The sequence below is a fragment of the Ciconia boyciana genome, chromosome 8, assembly GCF_034638445.1.
Source record: "Ciconia boyciana chromosome 8, ASM3463844v1, whole genome shotgun sequence".
Lineage (NCBI taxonomy): Eukaryota > Metazoa > Chordata > Aves > Ciconiiformes > Ciconiidae > Ciconia > Ciconia boyciana.
This window is the reverse complement of record NC_132941.1, coordinates 52107963-52127569: the sequence shown is the minus strand read 5'-3', so window position 1 is coordinate 52127569 and position 19607 is coordinate 52107963. Positions and strand designations below refer to the sequence as shown.

General features: G+C 47.9%; 1 protein-coding gene across 2 annotated transcripts; it reads left to right on the top strand.

The window, feature by feature from the left end:
- Window positions 1–1997: 1997 nt before the first annotated feature.
- ACTR1A (actin related protein 1A) lies at window positions 1998–19042 on the top strand. Of its 2 annotated transcripts, XM_072871501.1 has the most exons (11): window positions 1998–2156; window positions 7458–7522; window positions 8423–8498; window positions 9274–9399; window positions 10198–10322; window positions 10659–10875; window positions 14039–14131; window positions 14853–15027; window positions 15890–15951; window positions 16325–16365; window positions 16757–19042. In XM_072871501.1, exons 1-11 carry the CDS (start codon window positions 2109–2111, stop codon window positions 16857–16859), a joined length of 1131 nt encoding a protein of 376 aa, XP_072727602.1. In that variant the 5' UTR covers window positions 1998–2108; the 3' UTR covers window positions 16860–19042. The 2 variants fall into 2 exon arrangements, with proteins under 2 accessions (XP_072727602.1, XP_072727603.1); XM_072871502.1 differs by lacking the exons at window positions 1998–2156; window positions 8423–8498.
- The last annotated feature ends 565 nt before the right edge of the window (window positions 19043–19607 follow it).

The following is a 19607-nucleotide window of genomic DNA, read 5'->3' as shown; positions in this document are numbered from 1 at the left end:
TCGCCCCGCGGCGGGGAGGGGTGAGAGGCCTGGGCAGCACCGAGGTGGGCAGGGGGCCCGGCTGGCGGGAGGCCTGGGGCAGGGGCCTGGTGGGCTCCTTCCCTCGGCCCTGGCTCGCCCCGGGGGCTCTTACAGCAGGGCGGGTCCTGTCCTGGGGCAGCTCCCAGCCACAGCCACCCCCAGCCTTGACGCTCGAGCCTGTGTCAGTATCCCCTAAGAAGTGAGGCTGTAAGTTGCAGCGGCTTCAGGAGCTGCTTCTGTTGGACTTCATCTGTCCGTGCAGCAGGGCCCGGGACAGAGAGCTGGGTGTGAGGCTTAGCACTCGTCTCCGTGCCGTTCATAACCCTGTGGTTCTGTGGGACCATGGCTGTGCTCCGAGACATGGCCAGCTAATAGCCTTATTTCCTTTACTACTGCTCTTATGGCTTTTGTTACTGCTATCTTTATACCTTCTCCAATCCTCACAGCACCTTTATTCTCTCCGTGCACCTTTCTGTATTCGTAGATACCTCAGAGGCAGCTCTGAAGCAATGCAAAGCAGGTGAAGTTCAAGGGCTGTCAGATCGAGGATCTTAACCTGCATACTAAGCACGCTGAAGATCTGGCTCATTCCTGAGTTGCAACTACATCTGTGGTCGTGCAAAGCCTATAGTATATATGTGTGAGCCAGTGTGTGTTCAGTAGTCCTATCTTCGCTAGAGCAGTGTCCTGCTTTTTAATCAGCATAGAGAAAAAAATGAGCTATAGAGTGCTGAGAGGATAGGATGACTGCTCCTGCTTGTTGCTTTTCTCATTTAAATAGCTGAGAGTTTATTCTAAGATCAGTGTTCACAGCATACCTTTTAGGAGATCACGTATAGCCGAGAAGCTGGCAAGCAGACAAACAAATGACTGTCCACCAAGAAAGGAGGTGAGCAGTTGGTATTCTCGTGAATCACTGCTTCCCACAGTGAGCAATATTTCACTTGTCCCGTTACTGTGATACTACTTTTTGTGACATCTGCCCGAGAAGTCAATTACAGTCAACTGAGAAGGTAAATATAACAGAGTCATGTATGAAATGCTGCGTTGGCTTAGTACACGCATAATGAGTCTCTCTTGGTATTTACTGCAGTGATACAGTACTGGTCTTGAAATAGTTTAAACCCCTCCATCCTGTTGTACAAAACCCCTTCTTTGACGCTAGGTGAATGGTGAAAAATCACTGAAGATAAATATCTGAGATGAGACTGTCTGCTTGGGCTAAAGGCAGAAACTACAGAGGAAAAGTCTCAGTGTCTGCATGAAAGATGCAGGACAAGACAGGTGAGTTCTCAGTCAGCTGTCACGTACGCTTACTGGCACTGAAGTTCATTTTAGTGAAGTTCATTTTCATTTCAAGATCCAGTGTTGTTGCTCAGAGTTTGAAGTAAACGCATCATTTTAGTGCCTTTGTCAGTCATCAACTATTCAAAGTGGTTTTAGAACATGTAGCAAATGGAAAACAACAGGGAACACATTGTTTAATACAAGAACGCCCGTTATGTGCATTATTTGCACCGACACCTCTTTTCTGGTTGCCATGCCGCAGAAAACGCAGAGAAACTAGGTAACGCGCAGAGAGAACAGGTGCGTTATGTCCAGCAGTTTGTAGAGATGATCCCGTGAAATGATGGGACAGTGAAACACTTTCATTAGTGATAGAGTCCCTCCACAGAAGGTGACGTGACTGTTTTTTCACTTTTCCTATTAGAAAAATTAGAGGAAAAAAAAAATCTATCAAAACTGGAAAGCAACCAACGGAAATCCAGCGCTGTTTGGTGGAAGCGCGCAGTTAACCCCTGGAACACAACACCCACCGCCCCACTCAGGTTTCACGCCGAAAAGGCAGTTTCCAGGCCGTTGATGTTTTTGCAGCCTTTCCTGTTTTCCGCACTACATCTCCCGGCATGCCCCGCTCCCGGCGCGCCCTCCCGTCAGGCGCCGCGCGGGGCCCGGACTACATTTCCCAGCAGGCACTGCCGCCGGAGGAATACATCACCCAGGCGGCTCCGCGCCGCCGTTCCGTGCATGCGCTGCCGAGGGCTGGGCTGTTGCTCCCTGACGGGTGGCTGCGGCGGGTCCTCGCCATGGAGTCCTACGACGTGATAGCGAACCAGCCCGTCGTGATAGACAACGTGAGTGCGGGCGGCCGCGCGTCCCGGGAGCAGGGAGGGCGGGAAGGGCCCGCGGGCCGCAATCCCTTTGTCATCGGGGACGGCCGCGCCCCGCCCGCCGCCCCCCCCCCCCGCCGGCCTGGCTGCCACCTCGGGCCCTCGTACAGCGCCGTACGCTGCATCCTTGCAGGCCGCCGCCGCCGGGGCGGGGCCGCCGCGGCTCGGCGCACCGCGATTGGTTGAGGTGCCTGCCTGTCACCCGCCGGAGGGCCGCTGCCCCTCTCGGGTGGGGAGCGGCCGCCGCCGAGGTGCCTGCTGGCTGGGAGGGGTGGGGCGACCCCATTGGCTGGGGCGGCTGTCAGTCAGCGGGAGCAGCCCGCCGTTACCTGCCGAAGCGGGGCTCCTCCCGCCCCGCCCTTGCGGAGAGCACCTGTGCTCATTGGCCGCCAGAGCTGTCCGTCAGGCGGGGCTGCACCCCCCCCCCCCCCCCCCCTCCCCACCCGGCTCTGCGGCCCCGCCTTGTCCCTCTTTGTGCCTGGGGGACAATGGGGCCTGGTGGGCGCAGGCCTTGGCCAGACTCCCAGCATGCTCTGGGCGCAGGCCTTGGCCAGACTCCCAGCATGCTCTGGGGGTGTCTGCCTTATCGGCTGGACCACGCTGGAGATGATACCCTGCAGCCAACCCCCCCATCACAGGCCCGCTCCCTGACAGGCCCAGCGAAAGGGAGACGGCCACCTCCAGTACCAGCCCCCTCCTCCCAGCGCATCCAGCCTAGTGGTCACAGCAAGGGAGTGCTGGTACCCAAGGTGCCCATTCATATGCCGAAGCCCTCAGGAGGCAGAGCTCCAGGAGGAACTGCTCCCAGCATGGGTTGCATCAGCTTTAATTTGACAGTGGGGTGTGGTGTCACAGATAGCTGCTCCTAGCTGATAATGCTTCTCATTAGCTCAAAGCAGACCTTCAACCTGTGTGCGTAATAGCTCAGTTTGAGATGAATGAGAGTGACTGCATGCCTTGGTGAGATACTTCTGGGTCCAGTTCTGATTAGCCCCATCCGTGCTGGCCTCCCAAGAGAAAGGACTATCCAGGAAGGAGTGGGAGGGCATGTCTTGGAGGGAGCCTCCTTCAAGTGTAGTGAGTCACAAATTCATGCTCCTCCCTTCTGACCCCTACTGCCAGTGATTCAGATTTTTGTTGTTTCGGAGGGTCAGTGTTGTGCTCTCTTCTTTCTCCATCATCTTAATTTCTGCTGAATCTTTTTGCCGTATGACATGTGGACTTGCTAGCCTAGCACTTCTCAACCTACTGCTTTTTTTTTTTCCATAAGCTGAATGATTGTAGGTCTTCTCAGATCAAGCTAATTATTCTTCTGACCCCTTCTGTATTATTGACCCCACTTTCCTCTCTACAGCTTGAGCTCTCTGATACAGTTTTGGTTTTGTTCCTTGCCCTGGAATCACAGCAGAGTGATTTAGGTTAGACACTGAAGGAAAATATCTAATGGAAAAGGAGATTAAGCAGTAGAATTGACTAGGTGGAGAAAAACATGTTATCTTCTTTACTGGAGACATTAAAGAATAAGTTAGGTTGATTGTTCTTAGAAATGACTGTAGTAACACTGATCCTGCTGTGGTGCTGAGTGATTAGGTAGCCATTAAAGTTATTTCCAGGTACTCTGGTACTGTGAGGATGAGTTTGTTGTGCTATAGTCATATAATAGCAGCCTATATCTAATTTCAGCCCCTCCTTTTGCTATTTAACGGAATGATTGCTGCCCTCGCTTCAAACCTGAAGAAGGGCTCATGTGCCAGCAACTGACTGTATTTCTTTTCTCGTTTTATCAGCTGGTCTTATAAAAGCTAATTCTTCTTCTTGCCTCTCTGATAAATGAGTTCGCTCCCTTCCCCTCCCTGTACAAGAAGTAGAATGAAGCAGTTGTTGTGACATCTGCCTTTAACGCTGGCAGGCTGTCAGCCGAGGAGCCTTGTGGTGACACTGCATTTTTGGTACTCTTCTGAGTTCAGGCAGGATGGGAAGTAGAGCCGTGCAGAACAGGTACTGCTGTTCCTGCTGCCTCATTACTGCTTCTCCTCAGAGAGCTGCAGGCAGCTTTTCAAGGCTGAATGTTATCCCGTCTCATGTACGTGTGTGTATGGGAGGGGGAAATGAGGTACTGAGCTGGTGAACAAGCCAGACTCCCCCCGGTCCCAGCTCTGCTCTGCTATGTCGGCATATTGCAAAAGGACATTAAGGTACGTAGCTAAAAACTCAACAAGGAGGTTTTTTTCCTCTTTCCTCTTACCAAATAGTACGCTCAGCTTCATGTTTTCAGCAGGGAGAGTTTTGTAATATACAGTGAGAGGTTGGAGCTGTACCTCAGCACTACCTTAATACTCTTCATTGTCTAATAAGTAATTTTTAAGAGTTGTGTTCCCATCTTGCACTCCCAACAAGTTCTCTCTGAAACAAATGGTCTGGGAGCCCTGGTGAACATAGTGCACATGTAAATAGACAGCATGGTTCAGCTGTAGCCTAAGCAAGTGCAAATTCCTTGACCTCCATGGAATTGTCTCTGTTTACATAAAAGAGGATAAAATTTGGCTTTGTAGTCTAAATGGTGGCATTTTAAACAGCTAAGCAGTCAATAAGGGCCGTTGTGTCCTTGGTTTGTTCTTGATCTTATAAAATGTGTATCTAATAAAATAATTTGACAACAATATGAAATGTGCCCTCCCCATAAAAAGTGCTACATGGCAGATTGACTCTCTTGGTGATTTCTGTTTAAATAAATGACTAGCTACAGAGCTAGTGAAAGAGGCATGTTCAGTTACTTCAAGGTACTCACAAGAATTTTCCATGAGATTATCTTGACCTTTACATTTGGCATGTAGTTTTTCTTTCTTCTTTTATTCTTTTGCTCAGATTAAAAGAAACCCACAAAACAAACAAACAAAATGGTATGAAAGCCCAGCCAGGATAGTTACTGGTAGAAGGGTGTTAATTTTGAAATTCTTTTAAGTTTTAAAAAATCAGAGCTTGTAGCAGAAGGGAGGATGTGTTGGTTTTTTTTGCTTATTTGAAACAAAGATGAAAAAACAGGTTTTACTTTAAATGTTCTGAATCAGCCAGGGTTATTTCAAAATTTAAACCTTTTCCTCTCATTGTATAGGAATCTCAAACCGGTCTATAGTAAGTAGATTTACTCAGTGCACACAGCTTCAAAGAAGTAAAATGTTTCAAGAAATTTGAATAGGTCAGAAAGTGCTGTCATGTCTTTGTAGTGCGGAGATAGCCAGCAGCTGTGCTCGGTTTATTCCCATGCACTTGGAAGCATGACTGTGGTGAAGTCCCATCCTACTGGCACATTCAAAACAGTCATTTGTCTTTGACTCCAGCTAGGAGTTCTGCACTACCAACACGTTCAGTTAACTTCGAACTTCAATTTGTAAATCTTAAAAAGCATAACTTGCTGGGAATCTCACCAGGACATGCTGGGTAACTTTTGGCCTGGCATAAGGAAGTTTTGATCTCTGCATTAAAATAGGAGCATCATTGTTTTTCTGAAACCACTTCGCAGCAGCAGACTGCTGGCAGCAAGATCAGTCATTATCTTGAATAAAATATTCAATAAGCACAATATTCTGATGTGGTTATGTTACTGTGTTTGATTCAACTTTTTTGCTACAAGGCTTGACAAAGGATGGTATTATTTCCAGGTATAGAGTTGTTTATAAGATATGATAAGGAAAAACAAAATGGTGGTTTTGTTTTATTCCTTGCTTGAGTTTGAAGTGAATAGCCAGAGGAGAGTCTGTCTAAAGGGAAGTCTTTTTAACACTTCACAGGCCACTTTGTCACACCGGTACCTGTTAGTGCAGACCTTGGGAGTCCCTCTTGTCCAGAGGGAGTAGTCCTGCCCAGGTGCCAGCTTGGGTGTGCTCCTTGAGCCAGCCTGGCTGCAGGCGTTTGTCAGGAGATGAGGATTTGAGGGATCTGTCTTTTCTAACTAGCTAGGTCTGGTTTGCAGTGTTCCTGATACTCATCTCTGACAGATGCCTCCTGGCAAATCTGACTCTGGCGGTTTTAAGGCAGGAGTGCCCTGGCCCTGGTGGCAGGGCACACATGCTCTGTGCAAAGCCCAGCACCTTGGCTGAAACTGCTGATGAAAGTAGCTTGGGAATAAGGCACCGGACTGTGAACTGGAGAGGCTGGAGCCGCCCCGCATTCCTTTCTGCTGAGCCTGCTCTGGCTGGTAACCTCTGGCACTGGAATAGGGCAGGCAGCTGGGACGGCAGCACCAGAAACTGCTGCAGCCAGAGCTTGTCTGGCAGAGCCCTGAGCAACTCATTTGGCCTCAGCCTCCAAGTGAAAGCAGTGATGCTGACCCACACAGAAGTGGTGGGAAGGGGAAAGCAGTGGAGAAGCTGTGCCGCTGCTCATTTTAAAATGCTCTGGGGCAGCCAAAATGTTCTTTTGGCCTCATAAACAGAGCAGTCCTGCTGAAAAGCCCTTGAGAGTGAACAGGCACTTCATAGGTCACTGGTTTCAGTGCAAAGTCACACGCTTTGCTCCCAGTATGGCATAAAATGGAACTGCTCTTCTTTCTGCAGAAGAGCTTGCTCCCATGGTAGTCTGGGATTATCAGTGAAATGGCTTATCCAAGGAGATCCTATGAAAATCCGCTCCTTAGCAAAACTTGGGTGTTCCTGCAAGCTGCTCATTGTTTCAAGATGTCATTCCCTTGTGCAGGGAGAGGAAATGGAGGAGGGGAAGGAGTCAGCACAGATCCAAGTTGATGATGGGGTTCCCAGGATGCCTCCGGATGATATCGGGACAGGAGCTGTGGGGCCAGATGCCTGCACTGACTCCTTGCCAGGGCCTCCTTGTGGCTGGCCTTACCCACTCTGTGTTTGCTACTTGTGCTGCTTTGAATGTCACAGAAGGCTTTTTGGATTTGTGCCTTTCTGACTGCCATACCTAATCTCTTCTTCCTTGTCCCTTTTAAACAAGCCCTATCCTGTCAGGCACTCTTCATGCCTCCAGCCCTTCCCCTTGCAGTCTGACTGGCACCTTTGTTCTTTCCAGACTCCAATCTGGTTTAGTTTCCAGTGTCTTTTCTAACCAGATTTCTGTGACCTGACTCTTTAGTGTTAGCTCATTTATTCACCACCTGATCTTCTTTTCCCTAGTCTCCACTCCAACCTGTTTCACATGGTCCTTTTCTACTCCCTTCTCTGACTTTATCCACCTTCCCTCCATCCTCTCTAAATCTGCTGCTTCTGAGAGGCCTACAGCTCATGTATTTATATGTTCTTCCCACAGGGTTCAGGCGTGATTAAAGCAGGTTTTGCAGGCGATCAAATACCGAAATACTGCTTTCCAAACTAGTAAGTATTCTGCTGGTCATGGTAAGTTCTTAGTACCGCGTACCAACTCTTTGATACATAGAGGGGAAGAATGGTCCAATTTTGTAACTGGAGAAATGAGTTATTCTTTTGCTGCCTGCTGCACAGAAGCATCAGGGAGAGGAGATCTCTGCTGTTAAGTACTTTGAGATTTTTTGCAGGGGGGGAAACAAACTATAAAAGATGACTTATCACTTTGTCAGGCTCAACACCCAACCAAAGCTGTGGGCTCCTTTAGTCTTGAGGCATTAGGACACCAGGAAAAAGACAAAGCTGGGGCAAGAGGTGTGGAGACCTTTGTATTTCTTTGGTGTGTGGTCTGACGTTTTGATTCCTGCCAAACTTCCTTGGAAGTTTTCTGAGAGTTTTACTGGAAAAAGAACTGCTGGATCAGGAACTCTGAATACTCACTGGCTTTTATTTTCAAAGGGTGGGTTTTTAAATGAGTATGTTTTTGTTCTGAGCAATGTGTTCTGTATAGTGAGGTGGGGTATGGGACTATAAATGTCTAATCTGAGAAGCCTACCTGAGGTCAGGCAACACCATGTGGATCTAACAGCTCAGACCATTGCTCAGTCTAGCCATGTTCACCCCAGCATTGTTGGAACAAAGAAGTCCTGAATCATCAGGGGAAGTGTGGCCAGGCTCAGCTGGCTTATGTCCTGCCAATTCAGAAGTGTCTACAATCTGTTCCCTTCACCTCTGATTCTGAGATTAGCTCAGACAGGGCAAACATGGGTCTGCCTGCACCTGGTAGTGCCCCAGACTCACCCATCGCTTTAGAAAGTACTGGTTAGGAGAGAGAGGAACACAAAATAGTTAATCTTTGGGTGCATCTGAGCTCTCTCTCTCGAAGCATTTATACTCTTGCCTCTGTTCTAGTGTGGGCAGACCAAAGCACATTCGTGTTATGGCTGGTGCTTTAGAAGGGGACATTTTCATTGGTCCAAAGGCAGAGGTAAGAAAACCTGTGTACTGCACTTCTCCATATATCTCTTTATACTGCTGTAAGGAGGGGCTGTAGCAGTTGTGCTTAAAAGGGCTGTGGTTCCTTGGTATCAGTGTATAGATCTGAAGAGCAGAATAGGTTGCCACTTTTAAGTGTGTCCAAGGCGGAGTGGGAAGCTTCATGAAATTCTTGTGCCAACCTGCTGACCAGAGACCTTTTTCCCAAGTCCTTCTATATCTCTCCTTTTTTTCTAGGCCACTTCTAAGTCTGTATGATTACATCACCATCTTTTTCACTGGGAACGTTAGAAATGGACCCTACTTAGTTGTCTTTTATCTCCCTAGTGTGGGCAAGAAGCTTGCTTTCCACAGCCCTGCTTTTGTCAGCATGTAGTCATATGGTCTCACATTTCTCGTGAGCCCTCTGAACTACATTCCCCAATACCACCCTGTTATGTTTTATTTCATGACTGAGCTGGCAGAACAAAGATACCATTTGATAGGTGTCTGTATGTTGGCTTGAAAACTGTTAGGATGGAATGTGCTCTGCAAATGCCAGACTTTCCTACTTGGTATAAAAAGGCCTTGTTTAATCTCATGAGTACTTCTCTGGGAGAGATGTTTGTGATTAATGTTCAGTTTTTGCCCTATATGCTAGATATAAGTTGTCTTTTAGTGGAATCAAAAATAAGTGAGTCTGACATTAAATCAAAGTCATAGTGCTCAGAAATGTGATTAATTGAGTCTCTGACAGATATGCTCTATTGTCATTTCTGTTTGCTCAGGAGCACAGAGGTCTCCTCTCGATCCGATACCCGATGGAGCATGGCATAGTGAAGGACTGGAACGACATGGAGCGCATTTGGCAGTATGTGTATTCAAAAGACCAGCTTCAGACATTCTCAGAGGAGGTGAGATACCTCGTTATGTAATGGCACAGGTGTCATTCAGTGTGTGTATAACACCAGGAGCCTTGGAACTCCAGGAAAGATATGGGACTTTTCCTTTGCTCTTCTTTCTAAATGTGTCCATTGTTAAATTGGGCTCTTTCACCTCTCAGGAGATACTGCACAAGAAGTGTCCAAGCAGAATTGCTCCCCAGATCTAATGTTCTGGCTTGACTGAAAATCTGACTTTCAACATTTGTTATTCACACTCTCTGTAACGATTCTGCTCTAGGCCAAGTGCTTCTAACTTTTCCTGTTCTGCCTGTGCATCAGGCCTATCCGCTCAGCAGTGACATGATTTGAAGTGAGGAAGGAGAAAACCACAATCCTGTGGTCTGGAAGGAGCTGACCAAAAAATTATTAAATGACTGAGAGCAATAGGTTGTATAAGTGGAGTAGGAATATTTCTGCCTGCTCATGCTAGGACCATATGCCTTCACCCTTTCTTAGGTCTGTGTATTTTGGCTAATCTGGCTGACTTTTGGCACTGAGTCATCCTGTCCTGTGAAGGATGAACAAGGTCACTCACAGAATAGATTTTCTATCAATTCTTCGTAACTAGACCAGAACCCTGCTGGTCCTCCAACTTAACAGAGGTTATTCACAGTCTAATACAGTTCAGTACCTGAAATTATTCCCTTCTACCGGTCCTCTTGTACCAGTGGTTTCTAAAGTGAATAAATATGCAGAGCAGAGATTTTCAGGAGCACACATCTAGCTGCCTGTGGTTATTGCAGCATGGCTCCTTCTTTTCTTTACCAGCATCCTGTGCTGCTGACGGAAGCACCCCTAAACCCACGCAAGAACAGAGAGCGTGCTGCTGAGGTGTTTTTTGAGACCTTCAATGTGCCAGCACTATTCATCTCCATGCAAGCTGTGCTTAGCCTGTAAGTGTGTTTTGTCTTTGATTTGTGCTTGTGAAATGTTGCTGTGAAATCCATTTTTTCTCAAACAAAAAAAACCCCACAGAAGACCACACTGATGTCTGACTTATGCCCTCTTCAATCAAGAACTGAAATTAAAAACTTAATTTCTATAATTAAGTTTGTAATTCTGTAAGAGTTTACAGGAATTTGCTGTACTATGATGAGAACTAGGTTTTTGGGGTTTTCTAGCCCCTGTTCATGTGAAATATCTGCTTCCTGAGTTGAGCCTGGATGTGCTGCATGCTTGGAGTCACTTTGAATTGCTTGTTCTGACTTGATTGTTTGCCCCTTTGCTAGCTATGCTACTGGGAGGACTACAGGAGTGGTGCTGGACTCTGGGGATGGCGTTACCCATGCGGTTCCCATCTATGAAGGCTTTGCCATGCCTCACTCCATCATGCGGATTGACATCGCTGGCCGTGATGTCTCACGCTTCCTGCGTCTCTATCTCCGGAAGGAAGGCTATGACTTCCACACAACCTCTGAGTTTGAGATTGTCAAGACCATCAAGGAGGTGATGCCCTGTCTTTTTCTGTGTTTATCCAAAAAGGGATTTCTCCAAAGGGAAGTCGTGACTTGTGAAATCTAGTGGAAAGTGCCAGCCTACCTAGCTCTGCACCTCATTCCTTTATCTGCCTGAGGGAGACTAGGGCTACTAGGATGATTAAAGGACGGGAACATCTCATATGAGGAAAGGCAGAGAGAGCTGGGACTGTTGAGCTGCGAGAGGAGAAGGTTGGGGAGGATCTTATCAATGGATATAAATGTCTGAAGGGAGGGTGCAAAGAAAACAGAGCCAGGCTCATTTCAGTGATGTCCAGTGACAGGACAAGACGCACAAACTGAAGCACAGGAGGTTCTGTCTGAACATAAACTTTTTTACTGTGAGGGTGACCAAGCACTGGCACAGGTTGTACAGAGAGTTGTGGAGTCTCCATCCTTGGTGACATTCAAAAGCCATCTGGACGTGGTCTTGGGCAACCTGCTGTAGGTGACCCTGCTTGAACAAGGGGGGTGGACAAGGTGATGACATCCAGAGGTCCCTTGCAATCTCAGCCATCCTGTATTCTGTGAGACTTGGAGTCAAGGTCACATCTAATCCCTATTGAGGGGCTGTTGACATGGAGGTGAAGACAGGCTGGTGGTCCAGAATGTGCTTTGCATTTATCTGTGCTGCAGTTTCTCAGGGTCTGATGATATCTTTCACTAGTGTTTGTTTACCCTTCAGAGCAAGGTAAAATCCATGGCAGGTGGGGGTCACAAGTGGGATATTGCAAGTTGCTTCCCCCCCCGCTCTGTGAAAGAATTCACTCACAGAATTCATGTTTACAGAGGCTTCCCCTGTTTATACGGTCTGCAGTATTTAGTGACCTTATAGCTATGCAGCAGTTTGGAAAGGCATGATTAAGATCCCTAGCAAAGCAGTTACCTTGGCTTCTGTTATGTGCCAAGAGAGGAGGGCAGAGGTGGGACAGTAAATACTAGCTCAGAGCTGGTGACTGCTCACAGCAGCTTTGCAGCATTGCTGTGCTCACACAGGCAGGTTGCTCTCTGATTTCAGCAAGACTGTGTGTGACTTGGGGCTGCCTGCGCATCCGTGCCTTCAGTACGTGGGGTCAGTACTGGCTGATTGCTGCGTGCGGATGCCTGACAGTTGCTGCCATGCTGCAGTCCCCCATCACAAGGTATGATTGCCGCAGATAACTTTGGGCTGAGTCAGCAGCCTGTGCCAGAGTTTGAGAGCGTTAATGAGCTATTCTGGAGCCTGTGACCTACCAGCAAAGGGCCATAGTGGAAATAGTTTGCTTGTTCTTCATGGCTATAACTCAGTGTGGCTGTGCTGAGGGAGCAGTGCTTGTGCTTCATGTCACGGTACAGCTGAATGGCTTCTGCCTGTTGCCCGGAGCAGGAGACTTCATAGGATTGTAGGTTTTAACCCGGTAGCTGCTCTCTCTGCTCCACAAGTGCTGATTGCTGAATGGGACAAAAAAGCTGACGTGCAGATACTGCAGCATCTGTGGACCAGAAGATCTAGTGATCAGAGGCTTCCTGGAGAACTCTTTGCTTCAGGAGAAGCCTGTTTTGTACCAAGCGTTAGTTGCAGTGCAATTGCAGTGGCCTTACAGGACAAAGCAAGAGACTTGTATTCTTCATAAATGGCCAAGGCTCCCTTTGCATCTTGGGTTATGAAACTATTAAAAGACGTTATGCTGACTGTTAAACGCAACGTCTTGTACCAGTGCAATCTTTTCTCTGGACTATATGCTTAGGGAAACAAAGAGCAGGGGAAAGTGAGCCAAGTCCTGCTTTGCATACTGACTACCCTCACCCGTGAGACTATTGAAAAAGGGAGGAAACAACCTGATGTTCGCTCTCCAACTTAGACGTTTTGCTTTAAGATTAATTTTAGCTGAGGAAAGTGTTGCAGACTTCTAGGATATATGTGCCTGGAACTTGCAGTGAGATTTCTGTTGATGCTGGTGCCATTTGTGACTTGATTTGCAAATCTGAGCGGTTGAGTGTGGCTTCTTGTGTTTGCAGCTTTCTTGCCTTGGGAGAAGTTTGGATATGTAGCCTGAATGCACCATGACAAGCACAAAGCTGAGATCCTGGACGTGAGAGTTTCTCAGTCCTAAAAGCTGCTTGTGATCTGTTGGAGTCTGTCTGACTCAAGTTTTTGTTGTTGTTTGTTTGTTTGTTTTGTTTTTTTTAAGGGGAAAAATATTAGGAAAGAAATTTGGGGATGTTGAAAAGTCTAGAGGAGAAATTACCTTAAAAGGGGAACCCTTAATACCTACTTCGGTGCAAACATTGTTCTCTGTTTTTTGGTTTACTGTGAGGGCGGTCAAACACTGGAACAGGTTGCCCGAAGAGGTTTGTAGATTCTCTATCTATGGAGGTACTCCAAACATGACTGGGCATGGGTTTGGGCAGCCTGCTCTGACTGACCCTACCTGAGCAGGGGGATTGGACTAGATGATCTCAAGAGGCCCCTTCCAACCTAAATGATTCAGTGATTCTGTTCAGATTTTTTTTTTTTAAATCCCCAAATGATAACAATTTGGAATAGGAAAGCTTACCGTGGAATAAAAAATATGGGGTGCTGGAGCAGTTTGAAAAGTCAAAGTATTTTGTTTCCTGTAACTTAAAACATAGGTGGGCAATGGGAAGTGAGCAGCTTAGATCATGTTGAATTTTTGCTGTTAGTTATCGTTAACACTGTTGAAATGTAATAATGGACTCTGTTCACGCTCCTAATCTGTTGCGAAGTTACCTGAGCCCACCTTTATACAAGGTTAATGTCACTAAACGTGTTTCAGGTGCGTGTTTTACTTTGCCCTACAGTAGGCTGGAAGCGCTCACAGGATAGTTACCCCATCTATGCTAGAGGGAGGTAACTTCTAAGCAGTAAGAGAGTGCTGGAAGCAAGAGGTAAGCAGCAGTTAGAGGGGATGTGAGTATCCTTAATGTCTCTAATCATCACATGGAGCTGTAGCATGAATAGGTATTTTACCTGATGTGAACCCAAAAGGTCTTTTCCCCAGCACAAAATATTGTTGAAATTGGTCTCCCCAAGGGATACACAGATTTTGATTGTTAGTGAGAAAAGTATTTTATTAGAGGCATTTGGGTCTACCCTTCTCACCTCCCTGTCCCTGACTCTGTTTCCTCTCCAGCGTGCCTGCTACCTGTCAATAAACCCCCAGAAGGATGAGACTTTGGAGACTGAGAAGGCTCAGTACTACCTGCCAGATGGAAGCACTATCGAGGTTTGTAAGGACCACCCTCAGATGATTCCTAATGTGAAGAATTGCCTTCTGCCTAGTGATGGGAAATTTGATGCGGTGTTAGGTGGGAGGGGATAATTTTAAAAGACCAGAACTCATCCCAGGCTGTTGACTGGACACTAGATTTTTTTTTAGGGGAAGGAAACATTATTAGAAACCTTACAACTTCTACTGGAAGTCTGGGTAAGGATGCAGCATGACCATGGGGACTCATCTGTTTGAGTGCAGGCTCTGATCTAGCAAATCTTTGTGCAGATCAGGTACAGGGTGTGGGTAGTTATCAGCACGCTAAATTCAGCAGTGGTTTTGTATGTGGCTTTTGTCCTGCCTAGAAGTGCAGAAACGATTGCTTTGAAGAGTGAGTTAGCAATACTCCTCAAAAGACTGAGCCCTCTACAGAATGGCTGAAGGAGAGGAAATACAGGTCTTACCTCCAGCACCAGGAGTGGATCTGCTCCCTTTTCAGTGACCTGCTGTATGGGGCTGAGCAAGTTTCTTCATCTTTCATCTGCAAAATGGAAATAGTGCCTTTTCTAGGAGCAGTAGACCAAACTGGTGTTCACTTGGGAGCTAGTGATGCAGCATGAATGTCCAGAAAACTTCGTTACTCTGAAGTTTCACCTAAGGCAGGCCCAAACTGTAGACAGTGAACAGAGCCACACTGCTCTCTTCTTTCCCTCTGTACTAACTTCTCCCCTTGCAGATCGGCCCTGCCCGTTTTCGAGCCCCGGAGCTCCTGTTCCGGCCAGACCTGATAGGGGAGGAATGTGAAGGACTCCATGAGGTGCTTGTTTTTGCCATTCAAAAATCAGACATGGACCTGAGGCGAACACTGTTTTCCAACATCGTGCTGTCTGGAGGCTCCACGCTTTTCAAAGGTTCCTGCCTCTCCTCTTTCAGTGGGCTGTGACATACCTGATGTCTTGCTTCTTTCTCATGTGAAACTGGGAAGATAACCTAGATCACACAATTTGTCCTGTGGGGTGAGGGCTGTGGGAACTCTTCTCTCTTGCGGGGGTTACTGTCTAATTTTCTGAGTCCTAGTCATACCCTTCTGGGTATGCAAGACACCTCTGCCCTTGTACATCACTTCCTGGGCTTGTAGGGCTTTTATTGTCTTCCTCCTATCACTCCGCCTGTGTCAGGACTGAATAGCTATATTCATTCCTGCTGCTGTAGTTCAGGATATTTGAGACTAGGTACCTAAAAGGCTCTTGCATCTCTAGGTCTCTGGTGTGTGAGAGAGTCCAGCGGTCCTGGTACTGCATGAAGTGTCAGCTACACGTGTGCAGAAAGCTTTCTACCCATCCCCTCAGGGCTCAGCTGGTCCCCATCGACTTAAAGATATTCTCTGCCGGAACCCGTCAGCCTGTTATCCACAGGTGGACATCTCCAGATAGGTCCTGGTCTTCCTGTTCAAACCCTGCTTCCCTGTACAAATGGGCTGGACACAGGAGGAGTGCCCAGGGAAGGAGGAGGTCCTAGCTAAAAATCTTGTTTTCTTGTCTCAAGTTGCTGCTGAGGCATAGAGCCCATTGTGCCAGTGTTTGAGGTCTATCTGAGTGAGACAGAATCCTGTTATCTCACTGGCTGTGTTCTGTGCCTCTCCAAACTGGTCTCTCTGTGAGATCTGGAGGGGGATATTTGAATAGGACTGCATAGGACATGTCCACATTGTGAGTAGATGGAACTTGGGATTTTGCTGAGGGGCTCACGCTACACATTTTCTGTCTTGTGTAGGCTTTGGTGACAGGCTGTTGAGCGAAGTGAAGAAACTAGCTCCGAAGGATGTCAAAATAAGGGTAGGAGCAATCTCTTTTGTGTTTATCACTTGCTATGTGTGTTGTTCTGTGGCCTTTAAAGAACCATGCTGAGAGCGCAGCTACCATTTGCTTCAAACCTGAAATGACTTTCCTGAGACAGCCCAACAGTATTTGCTGTTTGATGAAAGCCTGTTTGGTTTCATCACTGAGAAGGTGGCTCCTCTGACAACATGACCCCTGTCCAGGATCTTGGACCACAGTAGCTGTTTTGGGGGGGGCTGCTGGGTGTCTTTCTGGTGGGAGAGATCATACCCGTGTTTGTGAGCTGTTAGCTGTAGTGAAATGGGGCAGTGTCCCAGGAGGAGCAGACTGGAGCTTGGGAAGGTACTGACTGATTCTGTCTTTCTCCCAGATATCAGCTCCTCAGGAGAGATTGTATTCCACGTGGATTGGGTATGTACTGCACAGTGACACATCTTGCTGTGGGATGAGGGCTGGGGAGGCGCAGCCTGTTGGCACTCACGCTCTTGTCCCTTCTGGTGCTGTGTGTCAGGAGGGTTTCATTGTTCAGCTGTGCGATGCTCAGCGTGTTACTGGAGCAGCGATCAGCAGGTCATTTGGGAGGGGGTGGCTGGTGCCAGGCTCTGTAGTGCCGACACGTTTGAGGCTAACAGGCGAGGAAGTGACTCTCCAGAGAGCATTTCTGTTGTAGGTAACTGGGAGCCTTGGCACCTTTCTGACGTGGGGAAGTGTCATGAAATAGAAACGGCTCATCTCTGCAGAGATGTGATGAGAGTGCCCCCAACATTTTCCTTTAACCCATAACATGCCTGTCTCTCCCCAGTGGCTCTATCCTGGCCTCACTGGACACCTTTAAGAAAATGTGGGTTTCGAAAAAGGAATATGAAGAAGACGGAGCTCGTGCCCTCCACCGAAAAACCTTCTAGCCCTGGGACCTGTCCTCAGTCTCCTCCGAAGACTCACTTTGGTTCTAAACTCGCTTTTCTGAGTCCGAGTGTCTGAGAGCTGCCTGTGTGTGTGTGTGTGCGCCAGCATGCCCCGATGTCACTGAGCAAAGACAACAGCAGCAGGAGGGTTGTATTAGTACTTACTAACTTCTTATTTTTTTATTTTTTGTTGTTTGTTTTTGTTTTGTGGTTTTTTTTAAATGCAAGGGAGAAAATATCAGTCTGAATTTCTCCAGAATGGCCCATTCCTTCTTCATTTCGGTCCCTTAACTCCTATATTGCAATCATGTTTGTCACTGTAAAACAAACAAGCAAGCAAAAACAAAGGGAACAGCTTATAGAAACTGCCTAGCAAGCCAGAAGGGAGCTAACCACTGCAGACTGCTCACGCAGGCTTTAGTCAGCCCGACTGCAACGCCTGGATTGTCTGGAAACACATAGCTGAGGCCCCATAGCTACTTTCTTCTTCAGCAGTGTCTTCACCATCAGTAGGTTTATGAAGTTGGTTTTAATATATATTTTTTTTTAATTAATAGAAAGCACATTCTCAACAGTTAAGCCCATTTGCCCCCACTGTTTTTGGTGCGTGAGTGTGTGTATGCATGTGTAACTTCTTAGCCTGATGTGTGGGTCTGCACCACAGCTGGAGAAGTTGGTGATAGGACTTAGGTTGTATTGCATGGAGTAGAACAAAGCAAATCTAATCAGCTATCATTGTACTAGGCGGTTATTCTCTTGTACCTTGTTTTAAATACCTTTTCTCCTCTGCAAGCAAGTGCTCCAGAGTGGGGGTGAAGGCACTTGTGTGTTTCCCCCTCAACCTGCCAAGATCTACAGTGCTGAGTTCTCACGTTCTTTCTCTGTAAGAGTCGAGGCTGTTTCCCTCCTTCCTGCCACGTCAGGGCAAAGGGAGCATGTATTTGCAGCCAGGCATAACTCTTGTGTACTCTATCCATTCTGGGGCAAAATAATAATTGGAAAGGTGCATTGTAATGTAAGAATTGTTTTATTTATTGAAATGTCTGAGGATATCTCAAATACTGACCACAGCACCTGGGAATTATGCTTTGGGTCTTCCTTGAACACCCGTTACCCAGCTGTCCATTGTTCAATGTTAACACTGTTTACAGCACACATGCTTAGTGGAATAGCCAGCCCGCCCTGCGACGCCACCCAGTAACTGCTCTTTAGGGAGTCTTGCTGTTCTCTATGAATACACTAAATGAGAGGACAATAAACCATACCAGGACGTTGGTGTGAGCAGCAGGTTTGTGAGCAGGAAGCTGTCGCCATGGCTGTCTTCTGCTGTACTGTGTATGCCTTTCTGCTCACCTGGTGGCTGCTTTGCTTCTACTGCTTTTTCAGCCATGGGCAGGCCTACAGACCTGCTTGTGTTGGGTTGTGCCACTGTTTTGCCTTTAGGTTTTTTATTGCATTATTTGGTGCTCCCCCCCCCTGCCCCCCAATGTGGATTCTTCTGCAGTACCTGGCAGTAGTAGTGGAGCTGGAGTTGCTCGGTGGCAGTTCCTCCCTGTTCCCCTCCTCTCTGTTCATTGCCACACATCACCTTGGGGTCACCCTCAAGCGCAGAGATGGGGCAAGAGCTGGAGGGCTGCTGCAGAGGTGTGGCAAAAGCTGGTGCAGTGCCCCAGCCAAGATGAATGTAAGCAGCAGCATGCAGTGTGCTGCCCCTGTGGGAAAGTTCTCAGGGCTCACCGCTGGGCTCGGAGAGGCTGTACGCAGGCAGCTGTGGTGGCCTCTTCCCAGCTGAGGCCAGGTTGCTTGTTCACCTACCCCCATCAGAGCAGACTGTGTTTTTTAAGCAAGAACCTGTCAGGTAGAAAAGAGCTGTCAATGCTCAGCCTTCTGCTGGAAAATCAGTTGCGTTCTTGCTGGTTTGCTGCAGTGTGCAGAGGGGAAGCAGCAAACCCCTCTCGGTTCACCCCAGGCAGTGCCAGTGATCTCTTCCTTCCCCTCCCACCCCTCTGCTGGCCTTGCAGAAGCAGCAGTGCTCCATTTTGTAACCCGCAGTGACCGGACAGAAAGGTGCCATCTCCAATCTAGCATTCATTTGATCTGCCTGACTGTTCCCTCGCACACTGTCCAAACCATGTTGCCTGGTGGTGCCCAGCATACATAAATAAAGTCATTCATATACAACCCTCAAGCCTCCTGGCCTCATCTTCCCCCATTTCCAATTTTAAGGAGGAAACGTGTGTTCTTCTCTTGCCTGTGCAGAATTGTTGCTGGCCAATCTCTGCAAGGAGACACCATCTCTGGTCCAGGATTGCCTTCCTCATCTGGCTTTTGAGCTCAGGGAGGAGAGTCCTGAGCTGCAGCTGGTGTCCAAAGCTGCTCTTTTCCTCAGCAACCATTACATGGTATGTTTCTCACTGCAGACAGGTCAAGGGCACCTGAGGTGCAGAGAAGCTGTGAGTGAGGGCTGGTGCAGGCAGCAAGGGCAGCACTGGCTGATGCCACTGTTGTGAGAAGAGCTGGTGCCAGCCCAGGCGCTTGCAGAGTACCAACACAGCAAGCTTCGCTCCCAGTGCAGGCAGGGGGGTGTGGGAAGGTGCCACAGCACCCAGGCCTTGTCCCCTGAAGCAGCTGGTGAAAGAACAGGACAGTCCAGTCCCTGGGGCCTTCCAAAGCAGCAGGGGTAAGTGACTTGCCTCCCCCCAAAAGGCAGGTGATACACCAGCCTGCTGATCCTCTCTGCCCCTGCAG